The sequence below is a fragment of the Myiozetetes cayanensis genome, unplaced genomic scaffold, assembly GCF_022539395.1.
Source record: "Myiozetetes cayanensis isolate MyiCay16 unplaced genomic scaffold, myiCay2020 scf12, whole genome shotgun sequence".
In the NCBI taxonomy this organism is placed as follows: domain Eukaryota; kingdom Metazoa; phylum Chordata; class Aves; order Passeriformes; family Tyrannidae; genus Myiozetetes; species Myiozetetes cayanensis.
In genome coordinates this window covers 28309073-28327912 of record NW_026086826.1, presented here as the reverse complement: position 1 = coordinate 28327912, position 18840 = coordinate 28309073, and the positions used below count along the sequence as shown (strand labels likewise).

At 58.0% G+C, this 18840-nt stretch overlaps 2 protein-coding genes across 3 annotated transcripts in view; one reads left to right on the top strand and one right to left on the bottom strand.

Annotated features, from left to right (window-relative positions):
* The window catches only part of ZBTB37 (zinc finger and BTB domain containing 37), a 331509-nt gene that overhangs the window by 166699 nt on the left and 145970 nt on the right, over positions 1-18840 (top strand). The gene's annotated exons all lie outside the window — the stretch shown is intronic.
* Positions 6-17336, bottom strand: LAMC2 (laminin subunit gamma 2). The gene is made up of 23 exons (XM_050307368.1): positions 17251-17336; positions 13044-13234; positions 12703-12832; positions 11713-11811; positions 11066-11202; positions 10501-10623; positions 10183-10372; positions 9733-9845; positions 9194-9412; positions 8251-8430; positions 7595-7828; positions 7235-7371; positions 6794-6947; positions 6463-6668; positions 6155-6234; positions 5568-5705; positions 4598-4742; positions 4254-4403; positions 3657-3771; positions 3370-3569; positions 2628-2786; positions 2440-2539; positions 6-2242 (listed from the first exon to the last, which is right to left on the bottom strand). Exons 1-23 carry the CDS (start codon positions 17334-17336, stop codon positions 1992-1994), a joined length of 3537 nt encoding a protein of 1178 aa, XP_050163325.1. The 3' UTR covers positions 6-1991.

Below are 18840 nucleotides of genomic sequence, written 5' to 3'. Positions count from 1 at the left end.
TTGCTATATGATAAAAAACCAGTCATTAACAAAAAAAAACTTTATCAGCAAAATGTTTAAATTATGTAATAAACAAAACAAAACAAAGATGTGACTGGTGTCATTTTAAAACAACCCCCGAGACAGAGTCAGCACAAAGAGAGCAAATGGCCGGGATAACCCGTGGTCAAACCCACCCACATCAGGGAGCCTGAGAAAATAAACCAAGAGGCAAGATCCAGCCAAAAGTATTCACCATTTACTGACCCCCTCCCCTTTCCAAAAACCCAACTCATGGAAAAAACAGCCAGGTCCATAATACCTGTCCCTAGGCAGTGCAACAGGAGAAGGAAGACATGCCAGGGGCTAGAGTACATCTCACTTAAATAAAAGTGTAAGGCAGACACAATACTTGGGATACCATTAAGCAAAAGCACAGATGCTGCTTTATCAGAGAATCAGAAATAAGGAGTGGTGAGAGGGCTGAGTCCCCAAAATATCCTCCTCCCTCATCCAGGGCCTCCTCTTTCACCACCACACAGGCCAGGGGGGCTTCAGCAGAGCTGACTTCTAGCACGTGGTGGTAGCAACCTTTTTCCCCCCTGAATCTTTTTCCCCCCCCGAGTGACATCTAAAGGAAGGTGGGAGGGTGTCAGAATGGAGCTGGACCCACAGCAAAGCCACGGGGGGGTGAAGGGAGCACTGGGGTCTTCGGCCCCTCCGAGCTCTGCTCAGATATACAACGGGAAACCCCTGTGGAGAACGACCTGAGCCTCTGAGAAACATCCAGCACCACACAGGAGGGAGGGAGGGGGGGACAGACAGCACCAAAACAGAGGCTGAAACACATTCAGGACACCTTCAATACTTTTTAAACCCATCAGATCAGGGTGCAGACACTGCAGTGGGAGGGGACAGGGCAGAGCCCTGGAGAAAGCCCCCCAATCCTGCAGAGTCCTGGAGACATCACCCTGCTTTTCTTCTGGGCTCTGGGACACCCAGGAAGCTGCCTGATACCAAAGGGACCAGTCTTGGAAGGAGAGGTTGTGCTTGAGCATGTAAGGAGGTGGTAAGGAGACCTGTGTTTGCCCAGGAGGAGCTTTGACAGGGAGGCCATCCCTCAGGGGCTTTGGGACTTGGGAAGTGTGGGAGAAGGAGTAGGGATACTCCTCCCTGCTGAAGGGAGCAGGTAAAGCAGGAAAGACTTTCCATCTGCTAGCCTGGGATCCCCTCTTCCTCCATCCAGCACGTCACTGTGAGCTCAAAGGCACCTGGAAGCTCTTTTTTCCTTCCTCTTTAGCAAACAGCAACCACCCCACTGAGAAGCACCACAGAAGACCTGCAGCTGTGTGAAAATGGTCACCAGAGCTCTAAGCCACAGCAAAACCACGTCAGCACCACCCCCAGGAAGGTGAGGAATGGGCAGGCTGGGAGGAGAACACCACAGGAAGCATCACCAGGGCCACAGCTCAAAACTCATCTCCCCCATCTGTCTCTGCATGCTGCTTGCTGAGCTACTGATGGTGAGGAAAACCTCACTGAGAACACGAGGAGGAGGAGGAGGAGGTGGTGGTGGCAGTGTCCAAAGTAAGGACAGAGGGTCTAGTTCCTCTGTGTGTGCCAGACCACAAGAGGGGACCCACAGGGGGTGGAGGGTGGAAAACCACTCAGTCACGAACTTCAGGCTCCAAACTGTGCAAACTCCCAAGGCTGACACCAAGCAACGCCCACGTGCACCTCAGAGAACTGTTGTAGGAATGGGCTGTTCCTCAGCCAGCAGCACCTTCACAAACCAGGTGTCTCCTTCCTCCCACGAGCGAGGGACGGAGCACTTTGAAAAACCAGGGAGTCTCCAGAGCCAGCGTGACACCGAACTTCATCTGCCACGCCGAAGTCGAGGGTAGGGATCAGTTCAACACAGCCAAACGCAGCCAGTCCAGACAGATTTGGGGAGGCTCTCCTGCCAACACTGCCTTCAGCCTGGCAGGCGCTGCAGCCTTCCCAGAGCTTGCTCATGGCAATTCAATGGCTTTTGTGTTGTAGCAGCCTGGAGGAAGACTCCTCTGGATATCCTCCAGGTTCTTTATATCAGCCAGGATCTCATCGATGTTGCTCTGCAGCGTCTGCACGCGGTTCCTCTGCAGCGTGGCTGTCTGCTCCAGCTCATACATCTCAGCCTTCAGCTGGTTGCTTCTGGTTTTGGCTTTGCTAAAATTCATCTCCAGCTGCTTCAGGCCGTCCTCATCCACAGCGCCGGGCTGGTCTGTGGAGCAGGAGGAAAACAAGGAATAAGAAAGCGTGGATTCAGGCTGAGGACTGCTTCTTTCTAGGTACTTCATCTCCACCTTGATGCCCAGCCTGTCCACAGGCATCACCTGAGGCAAGCTTCCCACTGAACTCCCTAGACCCCAGTGGGGACCTGTCTCCATCCACCTCCCACAGCGGTGCCACAAAACCTACTCATCAGGCGCAGCAGCTCTTCCAGGGCACTCAGCGTCTCCTGCACGGCCACCCCTGCCTGGCCAGCCTTGTCATGGACCCTCTGAGCTTCCTGAGCTGTCTGAAGGAGGAAAGGCAGCAGCTGTGAGGTGCAGTCGAGCCCAAAAGGCAACGGGGATGGGGACAAGGCAAGGGAGATGGGGCCCCACCTCCTGTATCACAGCGGCATCCGCCTCAACCTCCAAGAGCTTCCTCTCAAACTCATCATCCGCTTCCTTGGCCTCGCGCCGCAGGGCGGCCACCGCCTTCTCCAGGGCGAGGACACCGTCGGCCGTCTGGTTGGCTTCCACCCTCAGCTGGGCAATCTCCTGGGGAAGGCAAAGGCACTTTCAGAGGGGCAGAGCACGGCCAAAATCAGTCTGGGTGCACTGGAATGCGGAGCTGGTGGAAACCGGTTCCTTCTACATGTAATGACCGCAGACCGGCCCGTATCCTGCGTGTTCTCCCACCAGCTGCTCCAGAGAGATGTTCCTGTGACTATGGCTCGACCCCTCCTGCACATATCAGCAAGTCTCTGGGAATAACAACACTCATCTGGGAGCGGAACCCGCAAGCAGCAATTTTGGGACCTCACAAGCCTGCCAGTGGCTCAGGCTGTGGGAGTGGAAAACTCCCTTTGGTCACTGAAAGGCGGTTGCAGTGAGATGCCACACGGATCCTCACGGATCCAAACGTGCCTGCAGAGATCCACACACACCCACTGATCCACAGCCAAACTCTGGTGTCTCCAGGACCCACTGCGGCGAAACTTTAGCCCAAAAATCAATGCAGCAGGTCCAACAATCAACCCATCAGCTCCACCATGAAGTTGCCAACCATCTCCTCTTCTTCCACCGCACTTTTCCTTCCAAACCCTTTCCTGCCAGCACCAGCACCGGAGCCTGCCCTCACCTCTTGGATCCCCGTGGTGATCTCCTTCGCCTCCCCTGCAGCGCTGCTGGCCGCCTTGGATTCGGCAGCGGCGCTGCCCAGGATTGCTGCGGCTCGGTCTGTCTTCTCCCTGGCACTGCTGACCATGCTGCTGATAACGGGCAGCCTCCTCATGGCATCTTCAGCTTCCCTCCTCTTGTCACCTGCCTGCAGGTTGAACTCTGCAAGAAACACGTGTGGGAATGAAGCTGCACCGCCTTTGTGAGATCCCCCGTGGAAAGGCAAAGGAAGGGTTTCTAGGACGTTACCCCTGAGGCTCTTCAGGATTTGTTCCACCTCGTAGAAGGTGGCGTTGCCAGCGCTCACGGCTTGCAGGGCTGTGCTCTTGGCGAGGCTGGCTCGGGACAGCAGCTGTGTCAGCTTCTGCAAACAGGTCAAAGGGACACAACAGGTGGATGAAGGACAGGGTACGGGAGGATTGGACGTGCCCAGATCAGCCTGGGAGGAGCTGGGCTGGAGGAGAAGACCCATCATCCTGTTCCCAAATGCCTGGCTCTTGCCCCTGAACCAAGGCTGGCACTGGCTTGTGCTGGGACTCCTCAACCAGCTCCAGCCCTCCTGAGTCATCTTAGCTCTAATCTCTGCAGGAGCATACCTTCAACCTGCCTCCCATGGAGGAGGTGTGCAGGTGAGAACCTGCACCAGCAGCTCCACGCTCACAGTGAGGTCTCCCACAGGTTTCAGAAGACCAACCCCAAGGCTGCACTTCCAAGGAAGGGTACAGTCCTGCTCCAGGCAGGCAGAGCTACCTTTGACAACCAGGCTGGGACAGTGGTGGTGCTGAGAGCATCCCATCAAAGCTCCAGCTCCTGGGGGACAACGCAGCCCCCCAGCCAACCTCTTACCGCTCTCTCGCCCTCTCGCTTTCGCAGCAGCTCCTTGGTCTCCTCCTCCCAGCGCCCCACGCGGCTCTGCAGCTGCTTGTACTGGGCCATGGAGGTGTCCACCAGGCTCAGCAGAGCACTGGCATCCTGCTTCAGCCGGGATGCCTCCCCCTGAAACAGAGACGTGATGGGGGTCCCAGCATCCCCCCAGCGCTCCCTGGGAACCACGGGCAAAAGGGTGAGAAGATGCATTATCCGAAGGCTCTCCAATGGGGACAGAGCTCTGGGAAGGGCTGGGCTGCTGGGTAGGGTAGTGAGGAGGCTGTTGGGGAGAGCAGAAGGTGCCACAGGCACACAGCCCTCACCTCAAAGGAGCTGATGTCGATCTCTGCCAGGCGGGACAGGGAGCTGAGGAGCACCAGGCTGCCCTGATAAGCCTCGTCTGCCTTGGTGGCCATTCCATCAGCATCAGCCCTCAGGCCTCCAGCCAGCAACTTCAGCTCCTCGTACCTGCAGGGATGTGGGACTGGAGAGCCTGGTACCAGCCAGGCTGCCAACCCCCCACCCCAGCATTAATGCTGCCTTCTGCATGGACTTGTTCATGCTCTCCACGGCCCCATGCAGATTTATCATGCAGGAAAACCCAACTGCAAACACCCCCAGCACACCCAGTCCCTCAGCCAAGTGGGGCATCCACCGGCTCCTTTCTTCTGCTCCAGGAACTAAACATGTCTCACACAGCTGAACCCTCGTGGGCTCCACAGTGGCTCTGCTAATCCCTGCCCTACAGCTGGATGTTTCCTCCTGCACAGCCCAGTTCAGCTTCTTAACTTCCCTTAGGGCTGTTGCTCGCACCCCACCAGTGGTGTGTGAAACCCAAACCCCACCGTGGTGGGCTCTGGGGTGGCACCAGCCTGCCACACAGGAATCACGGGGCATCACCAGCCTGCCACACAGGAATCACAGGGCATCACCAGCCTGCCACACAGGAATCACAGCGCTAAAGCCACCCTTGGGCTAAACCCAGCCCAGATTTGCAACCACACATGGAACAGCCTGTTCACAGACATGGCAGTCGCCTCAGCTGCTGGCAGTTCTGTGGGAGCACCGTGGCCTGTGCAGTGGGAAGCAGATGCTCCACAGAGCTGCCAAATCTCCATCTCCACCGCTCAGACGTGCTGGCGACTGAAGTCCCAGCAAGTCTCGGCGCCTCCGAACACACACACTGCTGCAGCTCAGATGGGGCGGCAGCAAAGGGGACACAGGTGCTTGGCCACCCCTCTCCCCCCTCCCACACTCCCCCATGACACGCAGGGCAGCACAGCCCCCACTCACTTCCCGAGCAGCCCCTGCAGGGAGCCAGAGGCGGCCGCCTCTCTGCCGGCAGCCGCGCGCAGCAGCTCCAGCGCCTGCCGCGCGTCCTCCCGCGCCGCCCGCGCCGCTTGGTCCACGGTGTTGGCAGCTTGTGTGTGGCTGCAAGGGACAGAGAGAGGCTCGTGAGAAAGGTTCCCCACCCAGGTTCTCTCCACCAGCTTCCCTTACTGTTGTGTCCAGGGATGCTGGACTGCACCCTCTCAGGAAACGCAGAGTATGTGTGAAGGAGGTCTGTATTTTGCTTGTCCTCCTGTGTCTCTCACGGGTAGAGAAGCACCAGGGGGGAGGCAGATAGAGCCTGTTCCAGCTGGACACATGTGGGTTAAACTCTTATCACAAAGATGCTTCTAAATCACACCCAACTCCACCCTCAAAGGCAGCTGAGGACAACTCTAGAGGGCAGGAAAGCCAGCCCAGCAGCTGCACCTTCCCCTGTGCACCTGGCACAGAGGCTTTGGCAGCTGCAGCCCAGCGGGTTCACAAGGCACCCAGCGGGATCTCCTCAGTCCCATTCCCCTCTCTCTCGGCCGATGACGGCAGGAACTCACCTGTTGGCCAGTCTGAGAGCCTCCTGGGCCAGCATCAAGAACTGATTCGAGCCCCCGGGAAGGCTTGAAACAGGAATGTTCTGAGGACAGAGGGAGGCAAAGGGGTGTGAGTGCTTTTCCCTGCTCTCCCTTCAGTTCAGCAGTGAAAGAGGCAACTGCAGCACGTTTAAACCTCCACCAGCCCCAAAGACCTCTGCCACCACCTCTCCATGTCCAGGCTGCACAGAGAGGGCCCCCAGAACATCCATGCATTTTTTTTTCCCAGCCCTGGGCCAGACTAGGCGTGTGTCCCACGAGGATGCTCTTACCACCCGGCGGAGGGCGGCTCCGCTGCGCTCCAGGTCCAGCCTGGCTCTCTCCAGCAGCTGCCGGGTCTCCTGCACCTGCCTCTCGTACCGGCTCCCGAGAGACCTCAGCCTCTCCACCGTGGCCTTGAGCTCGCCCAGGCGGCTCTGGGAGCTGGGACCCTGCCCCTTCATCCTGGCCACGCGGCCTTCCAGAGACCTGTCAGAAGCTGGGGAGATAGCAAGGGGGAGGCTGAAGAGAAACTCGTTGCTGAGCAGAAGGGCACAGGCAGCAAAACCCTCCCCGGCACAGCCCAGATGGTCCCATTCCAGGGCATTCCAGGGTGGGTGGTACCTTGCAGGCTCAGGGCTTCCCTGAGGATGGTCCGCAGCATCTCCTCAGCCGCCTGCATTCTCCTCTCCAGCTCCTGGCTCTGGGCCCCACCACCAGCTTGCAGCCCTGAGAAGAGCAGCTCCAGCTCCGCCAGCTGCTGCAGGTACAGATCCACCTGCAACCACAGACCAGCCCATCAGCCAGCCAGCGGGACACCAAAGCCACAGGGAAAGACCAGGGGGGGAACCAGGTCCACAGTCCAGCCAGAGAATGGAGAGCAACGTGAAGGCCCATATTTGGACGGGGCACAAGGGGCCAGTTCACTGGGGTACAAAGCCAAAGTTCAAAACCACTCCTTGCTTGCACCAGGAGATGCTTGAGGAGGACATGAGGAGACACTGAGGGTGATCATCCCTGCACCCCTTGCTGCTCAGGGGCCCTGGGACTGGCACAGATGCTCACCTGGGCTTTCACCTGGCCGTAGCAAGCTGGGCACTCGCTCTCTTCGCAGTTGGGACCCTCGAAGCCGGGTTTGCAGATGCAGCTCCCATCGCTCCTGCACTTCAGGGGCTCGGCACCAACCGAGTTGCAGGCACAGGCTGGAGGTTGGAGCGACACGGGTTCAAAGCAGTCTGTCCCCACCTCAAGCCTCAGCACATCCTTTCATCACACTCTCTCCCTGCTTTCCTCCCACCACTTAGCCTTGTGCTTTGGCTCCTGCTCCCCGCTCCCACTTTCCAGCCTTGGCTTTTGTGGCGCATCCCTCTTCCCACCAAGCACTCGGGCACGGATTGTGCAGCTCAAACGGTGCCCGGGTCTGACCTCTGCACTTGTTGGCGGGGTCGGGGGCCAGGGGGTTGCCGAAGAAGCCGTCCTTGCAGCGGTCGCAGTGGAAGCCGGCGGTGTTGTGGATGCACTTGAGGCACTCGCCGGTGCGGCGGTCGCAGTTGCCCACGGCGTTGGGCTCCACGTTGCCGTTGCACTGGCACGGCTGGCAGGGCTGGGAAGCCGCTGGGTCCCCGAAGTAACCATCGGCACAGTACTCACAGCTGTCCCCTGGGAAAGGAGAGATGAGAAGCTCGTGCGTTCAGCCCACCAGAGCTGGCACAACAGCACCTCTGCCCTCATCACCACCACAGCCAACACATCAGGCAGGCTCTCAAAAGCTGGGTGCAGCAGCTGACCTTGGCTAAGTCGTTTCCCATTTGGTTTTTTCCCCTATTTTTTTATTTCCTCCCTCTCCCACCCATCCTTTTTCCATCCATGTTGTGTTTAGGCCAGAATCTTTCCCGGGGTGGGGCAATGTGTGCTCTCACAGCCCTTGGGGCTGTAAACAGCCTGTCTCAAGAAGGAGCAGCAGTGCCTCAGGCAGGCTGGGTGGAGAGGATGGGACGGATCCACCCAGCTCCAAGCACCCCTGTGCAGAGGGCAGAAGCTCTGGGAAAAGGAGGAGCAGAAGCAAGGAGAAGGGGCATTACCAGCAGCCCCAGGAGGGCAGTGGTCACAGGTGACCTCCTCGCTGCCTGGCACCAGGGAGCAGCCCCGGCCGTGGCCGCAGGGGCAGGTCCTGCAGCCGTGCGGCTGCCGGGGGTCGCGGTAGGAGCCGAAGGGGCAGCTGACACTGTTGCCCACGTTTTCATCTCCAGAGTAGCATTCGCCTGGAGGAGGAAGGAGAGGGCTTAGGGCAGTTTACTCACACCCCTGGTGGGGCACCCTCCACCACTCCGCACTCCAGCATCCTCCAAGAGATACCTCAACATTCCCACACCTGCCCATACCACGCACCACATAAAATCATGGAACGGTTTGGGTTGGAAGGGACCTTTAAAGGTCACCCAGTCTGACTGCCCCTGCTATAAGCAGGGACATTTTCAACTAGACCAGGTTGCTCAGAGCCCCGACCAACCTGAGGCATTGTCAGGCTTAACTTCAAAACAAGAAGTCAGAAGAGTTTATTGCCATCAGGGCAGCAGGAGATGCTTTTTTTCCTCTCTCCAATATGCATCATCTACACCCAATCTGATCCAAAAGCATCTGGTTGCAGGGCTTCTAGGCTCTGGGGAATTTTGCCTGGGATGGTCTCCCACATTCCAGCCCCCTGAGTCACAGAATCACAGAATCAACTAGGTTGGAAAAGACCTCTGGGATCACTGAGTCCAACCTGTGACCCAACACCACCACATCAACTGACAGAGCACTGAGTGCCATGTCCAGTCTTCCCTTAAACCCCTCCAGGCACGGTGACTCCACCACCTCCCTGGGCAGCCCATTCCAATGTCTGAACCGCTCTTTCTGCAAAGAAATTCCTGCCAAGTCAGTGCTCCCAAACTGCCCCCAGCTCAGTTCTTGGGACACAAGATGCATCTCCATCCACCACATTTCCATTTGCTACGAGCACAGCGTGGCAGTGGCTCCTCTTACCGGTGTCAGGATCACAGATTCCTCCCCCCTGGCAATTGCAGGGCACGCAGGGGCTGAAGGGCCCTCGGGCAGGGCTGTCTCTGCGGTAGCCAGGGGCACAGCTCTCGCAGAACTGCCCCCCGTACGCCGCCGGGCACTCGCAGCGCTCCACCCACGGAGCGGGGACGCCGGGGATGGGCTGTGCCGACACCAGGGTGACGTTGTCGATGTAGCCAGTGCCTGGAGGGAGGTACAGCCAGTCACCCCTGGGGGACAGCAGCGCCACCTGCAAGACCCCCACACCCAGGACCTGCACAGGTTACACGCTCTATTGCAACACCCGTGGGCAAACAGAACGAACAGCCAAATCTGTCCACCTTGCTCAATCTCTTGCTAATTTAACTTTGCCACTGTAGGGCACCTATTATTATTATTATTGTCATTGTTATTATTATTACTTTTATAATACCTTTTAGCAAAGGTGTCTCCACCTGGAGACCTGGCATCTCCAGCGATGAGGAGATGCCAACCCTGCGCTTGCGAGCTCTCCCCACACTTACTGTACTCCCCAAAGGTGGCTCGGATCCAGAGGGCTGTCAGGTTTCCCAGCAGCCTGCGAAATTCCAAGTGATTCAGCCTCGGGCTCCACTTGCTGCTCGGGTGCTCGTCCAACCTGCCATGAGAGAGGGGAGAAGTGGAACTGGTTTCAGGAAAACAAGATGCCTCCACAAGAAAACGTGGCAGCCCTCGCCCATCTCCCTCCTGAGCTCAGGGCTTTGAGGAACAACCTCCACCCATGCAACTGACCCCAGGCTGAGCACCCAGCCCAATCTCAAGCCAGATTTTCTCCTGCTCCTCTCACAAAGTAACCCCCTTCTCCAGGAGAGAAGCCCCTAAGGTGGATCCAGCCCAAACCAGGCCTGCCATCTGCCACCTCCAAGGGATCATGGCTGAATCCAGGAGCCGTTCCCGCTCCTCCCTACCCAGAACGCCCCAGCCTCCCCCTTTACCTGAACGTGTACGTGTGGCTGACACCACAGGGCAGGACCTCCCCCTGGGGTAAGAAGGGGGCAGTGACTCTCAGGCCGTCTCCTTGCAGGATGACATCGTGTGGAGATGGCTGGAGGCCCCCTCGGTCCAGGCGGTAATCGAAGGAGAGTGTCTGGCCGTAGCTCAGTTGCTGGTTCCCAAGGAATTTCGCTGCAAAGCGAAGGGAAGGAAAACTAAAGGCTTTAAAATCTTGCCTTCCTCCTAAAGGCTCAGTTCCTGGGATCAGAGCAAGCAAAGGGTTCATTGTCACCTCTGCCCCTCGGCCATCCTGCACCTACCAGGTGCCATGAAGTATATCGGCTCCGACGTCCTCGCCGCTATGAAGGCATCCCGATGGCGTGGGGACCACTGGAGCTGCGCTGGGGAGCCGCTTTCATGGACACCTCGCCAGCCCTCAGCACCTGCAGCACCGACAAGGAGCCATCAGCGGGGACAGGGAAAGTGTTTCCAGGACTCCAGCACCTTTCTCCAGCTGCATCTTATCAAAGCCCTCCAGCTTCCCACTCCCAGTTTCCCAGGGGGCAGCATGGGTATCCCTGTGCCCACACATCTGGAAAACAGCCTGGATGGGCACAGAGGCTTCCTCCAAGCGGCAGGGAAGACGTGCTGAATGAAGCCTGTGCTCCCCCAGACCTTACACCCTCCTGCCCACAGTCAGTTCATGCCACCCATCAAAGCAGGGGTGCTGCAGCCACGGGCAGGGTGGATGAAGACCCAAGGAGCAAGTGTGGCCTGGGGCTGGCTCCCAACAGGGCTGTGAACCAGGGAGCTCCTCCAGCACATCGAAGAGAAGGGTTGGCAAACACTCCCAGGAGTCAGGGGGACGTCCTGCTTGGGCCTCACCTTGCTGGAAGGTGGAGGTGATGTTGTGGACGCTGTGGTTGTCCGCGCTGACACACGTAGCTGAGTGCCCGTAGCAGAAGCAGGGAGAGCAGCCCATGGGGTTTCTGGCATCCAGGTTATAGAAGTGTCGCTTGCACCTGGGAAAACGCAGGAAGGTGACAAAGGTAAAGTTCATGTTTTTGTTTTTACTGGCCAACATAACCATTCTTTTAATGACAACTGTGCAACACAGCCACTGCCAGGGTTCAAGGTCATCAGCAGGCTGGGATGGCAAGACAGGCATGTGTAAATTGTTTCCCACTGCCAGAGGGCAGGGCTAGATGGGATACTGGGAAGGAATCCTTCCCTGTGAGGGTGCTGAGGCCCTGGCACAGGTTGCCCAGAGAAGCTGTGGCTGCCCCATCCCTGGGAGTGTCCCAGGCCAGGTTGGACGGGGCTTGGAGCAACCTGGGCTAGGGGAAGGTGTCCCTGCCCTGGGCAGGGGGCTTGGAATTGGATGATCTTCCAGGTCTCTCCCAGCCCAAACCCTTCCAGGATTCCACGATTCTGTGCCCTGCAGGGGGATGGAGGCCATGCCCCGCAGTGGTGCAGCACGTCCCCTGACACACTGTGATGGTTTTGATCTCCAAACCATCACACACACCCACCTCTCGCAGCGCTCCCCGGCAGCGCTCGCCTTGCAGACGCAGCGGCCGGAGCGACAGTCCCCGGAGCTGCCCGCCGGGTCACACTCGCACTGCAGGCTCCTGCAACAGGGACAGCAGCAACCTCGACCTGGATTTCCAGCTCAGCCTGGGAGCTCAGGGCCCCCTGCTACCACAGGAGAGAGCAGAGAAACACCCCCAGATACTATTCCCGTGCTGGAAGGGGAAAAATAACCAGCGGAGCCAACTCTGTAAGGGAAACCTGCAGTGCTGTGGGTGCCAGGCTGAGACTGCCCAGTGCTACCCCCCCAAAACACCCCACAGCACCTGACCCCCCCCCCAAGAGCAAAGTGAAGCTCTGCTGAGCTTAATAAACCCCAGCCGAGTTTAACAGGTCCTGGCTGAGCTCCACCTGGCAGCAGCACCCGGAGGAGGCTGCAGAAGGGCAGGCACAGCAGCACAGCTGCAGGCAGTGCCCCCCTCACCCACACCCTTCGCCTGCCTGCGGCCCCAAAGGAGCAACAGGGGTGAGGGAAGCAAGGAGAGGACACAGCACTGAGGAAGTCAAAGCAGAAATGCTTCTAAAGGTATTCAAACAGGGCAGGGCATCGTGCAAAGGAAGGGCTTGATTTTTGCATGCCCATCTCCTTGTGAGTGGCACTGACACCAGGCAGGCCCACGGTGGGCAGGTTCTGTTTTACACGGCCAAGCCCGGCTGTCACCTGTTTGGCATTATCTGGATAATAAGACAACGGCCTCAGTGTGTGGGTAAGCTCAGAATTTGGTGCTGCTGCAGGACAGGGAGCTCTGCAGGCTGGCACAGAGGTCCAGCCCCGCTGGAGCCCGCTCTCTCCCAGCAAGGTTGGCTCAAGGTTGTCGCTGTGCTACTGTGAAACAAACTCTGCCCTTGCACGGGGTGTTTTCAACCAGCTGGGGTGCTGGGATCGCTCTGGGGACCAGCCCTCCCGCTGTCCCCAGGAGGTCAGCACTCACTGCCCACTCCTCTGGCACCCGGCCTCGGACAGCGCCTCAAAGCCCGGCTGGCAGCGGTCACACTTGTCCCCCATCGCGCCAGGCTTGCAGCTGCACCGCCCAGAGCTGTCACACTGCGGGCCCAGGGAGCCTGTGGAGAGAGGGGAAGCAGAGGTTGGTGGAGCAAGATGAGCTTTAAGGTCTGTGAGTCTGTGATTATCTCAGAGGGCAGGTGGGTCTTGTAGCCTCTGGTCCAGCGTGTAGGAACCCAGAGCCTGACCTGCCCAGGGGCTCAGCGGGTGCTTTAGGCCCCCCTACAGCCCCGAGCAGATGCTGAGCCCTGCAGGCTGCTGTGCACGTACCCCAGGGGTGGCAGTGGCAGGGCAGGCAGCACTCCCGCTCCCGCTGTCGGAAGAAGCCGTCCTTGCAGCGCTCGCAGCGGGCGCCCTCCGTGTTGCCCAGGCAGCCGAGGCAGCGGTACCTGTTCCCCGTCTCCCGCAGCAGCTGCCAGTCGAACACACACTGCCGGGACATCCCGTTACAGTCACACACTGGGGAGAAGAGAGCAGACAGACACCCCAAACAGTGCTTAGAGATGAGGGTGACAGCTGTAAACCCACCAAAGAGGGCCAAGGCATCGGCCCAGGCGGCGCAAATGTCCCCTTCTCGCTCTGCTAACAAGCCCCGTCCCCACGTGTCTGTGCTTGTCCCCACGTGTCTGTGCCACCAGTGATCGCAGGGTGCTCCACATCCCCGTGCTGTGGAGCCATGTCCCATTTCACTGCCAACACGGCTCAGGATGGACAAACCCCTCGAGCCAAGCAGCCCCGTTCCACAGAGTGGCACGGCCAGGGATGTCCTTCATCCTTTCACAGGACTTCCAGGGAGGGCTTTGAGTAAGCAAAGATGATTAAACAGCCCTCAAATCTTGTCCTGAGGAAAGAGGAACCTTACTGGAGACTTCATGGAAAAGGGAAGGATCCCTGAGGTTATGTTTTGTTTCACTCCAGCCTCTGACCAGGCGTGAGTTCAGAAGGAAAAACTCAACCAACTTCAAGGAGGTCCCCCCAGCCGGTTCTTCAGTGCAGGGAGTGGCCTGTGATCCGAGGTGCTTGGCAGAAGCGTGTCGGCCAAGAGGGACATTGGCAATAAAGGTCACCTCACCTCACCCTCCCTGTGAAGAAAAGCTGCAGCTGCCCACATCACTGCATGACGGATGCCAGGAAGAACAGGCAGGAGACTCTGCATCCCACTACAGCCAGGACAGATGACCCCTCTGGAGAGCAGATGGGCAGGCACCTCCCCAGACGTGCCTGCTCCAGCACTCCATTGCCTTGTCCAGCTATTCCCTTGAAGGTACCTCTCATCTAAGGCCCCATCTAAGCCAGTACCTGACTGTTTAAGCCTGAGGACCTTTATTCCAGACGCATCTCTCAGTGCCACAGAGGAAAGCAGGCACAGCTGAGAGGATGCTTGGCAAAGACAGGCAGGAGAATGGAACACCCCAAGGGAAAAAGCTGGGTCCTCAGGGGCACAGAACCTGCTGAGGAGCTGCTCCAAACCACCCTCACACTCACTCCGAGGAACTCTGCTCACTGCTGGTCTCCTTGGGACAAGAAAGGTGGTGCCCAGCTGCCCACCTCCCGCTCAGATCACCTCTGAGAGCACGGAGAGGTGGAGGAAATCCAAAAGCAAGCAGAAACCTGCAGCATGGATACAGACAGTGCCTCGTGCTCCATCCACACAGAGGCTCCTCCTTCCCGGCGCTCTCCTGGCCCCGCTCAGCCGCAGGACACAAGGTCCCTGTCCCTCTGCATCCGTGATTCCCAGCACCAGGCGCAGGCTCCTGCTCCGTGCTCACAGCTGGGCGCCACCCTCCCTCCCACACGCCCATCGGCACCCACATTCCAGACGGAGGCACTCAGCCGAGCCTCTGCCAAGAGCAGAGGTGACCTCACGCACCAGCAAACAGGGAGAGAGATTTTTTCCAGCTCCGGCAAACACGGCTCTTCCCTCGCAGCCTGGCTGCCAGGAGACCGACACCCAGCTGCGGGAGGGGACCTGTGGGCACCACAGAAATCCTGCCCCCGGGGTGTGGGAAAGCATCCCCAGCCTCGGTGGGCATCACCAGCGACCCAAGGACACGGACAAAACAGACCAAGAGCAGCAGCACGGGACTTCCTCAAAGTCTTTGTGCCCACCTTCACCGCAGGAAGATCCCACCCCCATCCCTCCACACTGCAGTGAGATCTCGAGTTGGAAGGGACCCATAAGGATCTTTGAGTTGAACTCCACCCACGCATCACCCTACCCTACGTCTACGTAATCCGGAGGATTTACTGGGTTGCTAAATTACAGGCGTGAGCACCGTTCCCCCGGGGAATGAAAACTATTCTTCAGGTGTTGCTCCCCGGCTGCAGCGCGTTAGGAGCCAGTTCTCCTGGCACAGATTCAGCTCTCACTAATCCAAAGCCATTTAAGATGGTGTGGCAGATTAGTGCCATCACCCCACCAGTGTGGCTGCTCCTGGTCTTCTCCTGGAAACCTGAGAGCTCAGGCAGGTTAATCCTTATCCAGAGCAAGAGGTGGAGCACGTAGGAGCTGCTGGAAGACGAGGACCAGCTGAGGACAGGATCATTTCTGTACCCAGGTGCCCTGAGACTCTGCTCTGAGATCATCCATGGAAAAGAGCAGGCTCCCTAGAGGAGAAGCTTTGCAGCTGGATATCCTCAGTGCTACATCAGGAGGTACATGGAACGCATCCAGCAGGACATCATTCCCCCAGCTCCCACCCAGCAGAATAATGCATGAAAAATGCTTGATTGCTGGGATGAGATGAATTCTCACATCAGAAAGGCTTGGAGACAGGAGACAGGCAGCTTCAGGCCTCTTAAACTGTCTTCTTAAATTCACCAAACCAGAAAATGTGGCAGGGTCTGCGAGGAGCAGATCCAACAGCCTGCAAAGACCCCTCCTTCCACCAGGAGATCAACAGAGCTTTGCGTGCAGTGAAGCCTCCACGTCAACACAAACCATTCCCTGCTCCATGATCTTGGGACAGCAACCCAGAAGGCTGTCCAATCTGCTGCCCAAGCCTGGCTATCCCCATTGCCCGACTCCTTTCTCACTGTAGGAACACCCGCCTGGGGCTCCCGGGGCTCCGTCAGCATTGGCAGGGACAGACCCCACACCAGGAGCCAAAACCTGCTGTTTGGTGCCTTCTTCTTTCCAACACCCTGAGTTAAACACCTTGTTGGTGCAGTGGAGCTCTGATCTCCACAATCCAGCTCTTCCCTGAACCCTGGAAAGTTCCTCCAGCCATCCTGTGCTGCCACACACAAGGCTCCACACGGATCAGAGAACAGGAGACCCTGCTGCTCTGCTGGATCACACCTGAACCCAGTTTTTTTCTGCAGGCAAAACAGGATTACATGGGCTAATTACAAACCCACATCTCTAGAGCTGGGACTAGGGAGAGCACGAGAGACTAAGTTACAACCACCAAGCCCCCTCAGAAAATCTGCTGCGGCATAAAAACACAGTTGGTATCGACTGTCGCTTTTACACACACGCAGAAATAGGTTCAAGAGTCCATGGAAAAGGAGCAGTTTCCCACATACTGCCAGGAAGGAGGAGGAAAGGAATCTACAGCAGTATTTTTAAACTTGCATGTAATTAAGGCTGGTGTAATAATTAACCCAAGTAGCATGTAAAGCAAAACAGGTATTTTCTTTTTTTTTTTTTTTTTTTTAAGAAAAAGCCTAAAGCAAAACATTTATTCAGCACTTATTACACCCCTGTTGCACCACACTCAATACTGATAAAATCCAACTTCAAGCCCAGCAGCGTTCAGAACACCAGTAAAGCAGACAAAAAAAAAAAGAATTAAAATCACTCGGTATTTACGAAATGCAAGTGAAACTCTGATTTTTGCTATAGGCCAGTAAAACTGAAACCCTGCTACTAAGAATTACCACTGGGCTGGACATCCTCAAACCTCCCTGCTCTGCCGCTCCCCGCTACAACTGCACGTGCGAGAGGATCCGCTGGGTTTTTAAAGCTCATCGTCAGCCTACGGGCCACGGGAGACTCGCCGTCCCCCACGGGGTGCAGCGGGGCTGTGGGCACCTCGTGAGCCCCACGGACTCGCACGAACTCCAAACATCACCGTGTCACTAACATCGAACCGGATCCCGGGTGCCTCCAGCTCTCCTCCCGGCTCGGGGAAGGTTTTGGTGACAGCAGCGACTGCCCGGGCGATGCTCGTGCTCGCACCCAAACGCCACCCCAGCAGCAAGGCTTCATACAGACAGTGGCAACCTAACTGCACGTAAAGAACTCACTGAAAGGGGATGCCAGTGAAAAAAACAAAGTCTAAGAGCTCACGGGATACTAAACCCTGGAGGAAAACCAAGCAGCACCCACCGCTCCAAGGCCGAGCCCGAAGGCGGGAGGGCAGAGCGCCCTGGGCAGGGTGCTGCGCTCCCCGACAGCTCCCAATTACCGGCACTGACAGAGCTGCGAGCACACCCGCCCGTCCCAGCGGGGCCAGCCGACCTTCCCGAAGCCTCACCTTGTGCTCGGCGTGCGCTCGGGGCCGCGGGCAGCAGGGACAGGAGGCAGGCGAGGGGCAGGAGGAGCCAGCGGCCGGCCATGGCTCCTGCCGGGGAGCACGGGGCGCCCGGGACGGCGGGGTCGCCACCAGCGCTGCCTCCTGCCTTGTTTTCCCGTGTGTTTTTTATCGGCTGCTCCACCTGAGTCACTCCCGACAGGAAGGAGCACGTGTGCCGTGGGCTGACTCACCGCCAGCGCGGAGAGCCCAGCCCAGGCAGCGCACACGGCCGCCCGCCCCATCCACGGAGCACCCCGAGGAGCTCCTGCCTGCACCCCCCTGCCCTCCTAGGGCTGATAGCTCACGGGCAGGGGAATAAAATCTACCTGCGGCCCCTGCGGACGCCCCTCCTGCCCGTCCCCCCCGCCCACCTCCATCGCCGCCTCCGCGGCAGGGCACCGGGGCTGGCTGGGGAGGGCCGCGCTGCCCGGGCACGCAGGCGGCTTGCAGGGAGCGAAATCAAACACGATGAGCTCACAGGAAGCCTGGGGAGGGTGGATGGGGGCTGTCTGCTCGCAAGCCAAGGCCCAGCCAACCAACCTGCAAGAGCAGGGCTCGTTTCAGGTGAACAGCAATGCAAAGAGACCCCCAAGGACAGCTTGGGTAAGTGCTCAGAAAGCAGATCAGTAGGGATTTACCAGGTAAGCGCCAAGTTCAGGAAATCCCCAGACCTAGAAACGGGGAGGAGGCAGGAATCATCACACACGTTTGCCTGCTCTTGCTCCCAAGTGGGAAAATGAGGTTAGATGGGCCCTTGGGCTCACCTAGTACATCCACGTTCATGCTAGCAGGAGGATGAGGAGTGGAGACAGAGAGGGGAGAAGGCTTGTCTGAGGCTGCTGCTGGAGCCAGGAGGAGGATGCCAGGCTCCACAGCCCCAGGTCCATTAGCTCTTTGTTCTCCAGGGTAGCCAGTGAGCCCAAACAAGGCATGAGAGCCAATTCCACTTTGTTCCTCGCCTTTGCCTTGCAGGAGGGACGTGAAGACTTCCACAGGAGAAGAGAGGAATCTGGAGGCAGTGGTCTTCCTCATCCTGCACACGCCAGGATAAGTGAAAACACCGGCACATCCACCTGCCCTGCAAAAGCAGCCCACGGGGGGATCACAGGGAGGATGGGCCCTCATGTTCCCCTTCCTACCACCATGGGACACCTACTGTGACAGCTGCCTCGAGGGGTCCATGAGCACCTTTAGATGGAATGAAGACACCTCAACAAATTTGTCCCCTTTTAGATCCCCTTCTCCAGTAGGGATTCAAACTCAACCCAAGGTGCTGCCCTGCTGCTCGTTTCGGAGCTGACAGACCCGGGTGATTAACACCGAGGTCCCAGTCTGAGCATCTCGCACTGCCCTGCAGCCTCCAGACACTCCAGACACCTGGAGCTGACTCAGAGGGCTTTCCTCTGTGCCTCCTGGTGATCTCATGGGCGCAGCCAGCCCCAGCTCACCACATCCCTGCACCTCCCTTCGCCAGCCGTACCTGCCTCTGCTGATTGACTCAACCTGCTTTTATAAACAGGCGGTTTCCTTTTCATTTCACTTGCTGG

Coding starts and splice junctions, on each gene's coding strand:
- LAMC2 (XM_050307368.1), bottom strand. CDS start 17,336: ATGGCCGGCCGCTGGCTCCTCCTGCCCCTCGCCTGCCTCCTGTCCCTG. Junction 11,203..11,712: donor GCCGGGGAGCGCTGCGAGAG/GTGGGTGTGTGT, acceptor GCGTTTTCCCAG/GTGCAAGCGACACTTCTATA. Junction 10,373..10,500: donor GATATACTTCATGGCACCTG/GTAGGTGCAGGA, acceptor TTCGCTTTGCAG/CGAAATTCCTTGGGAACCAG.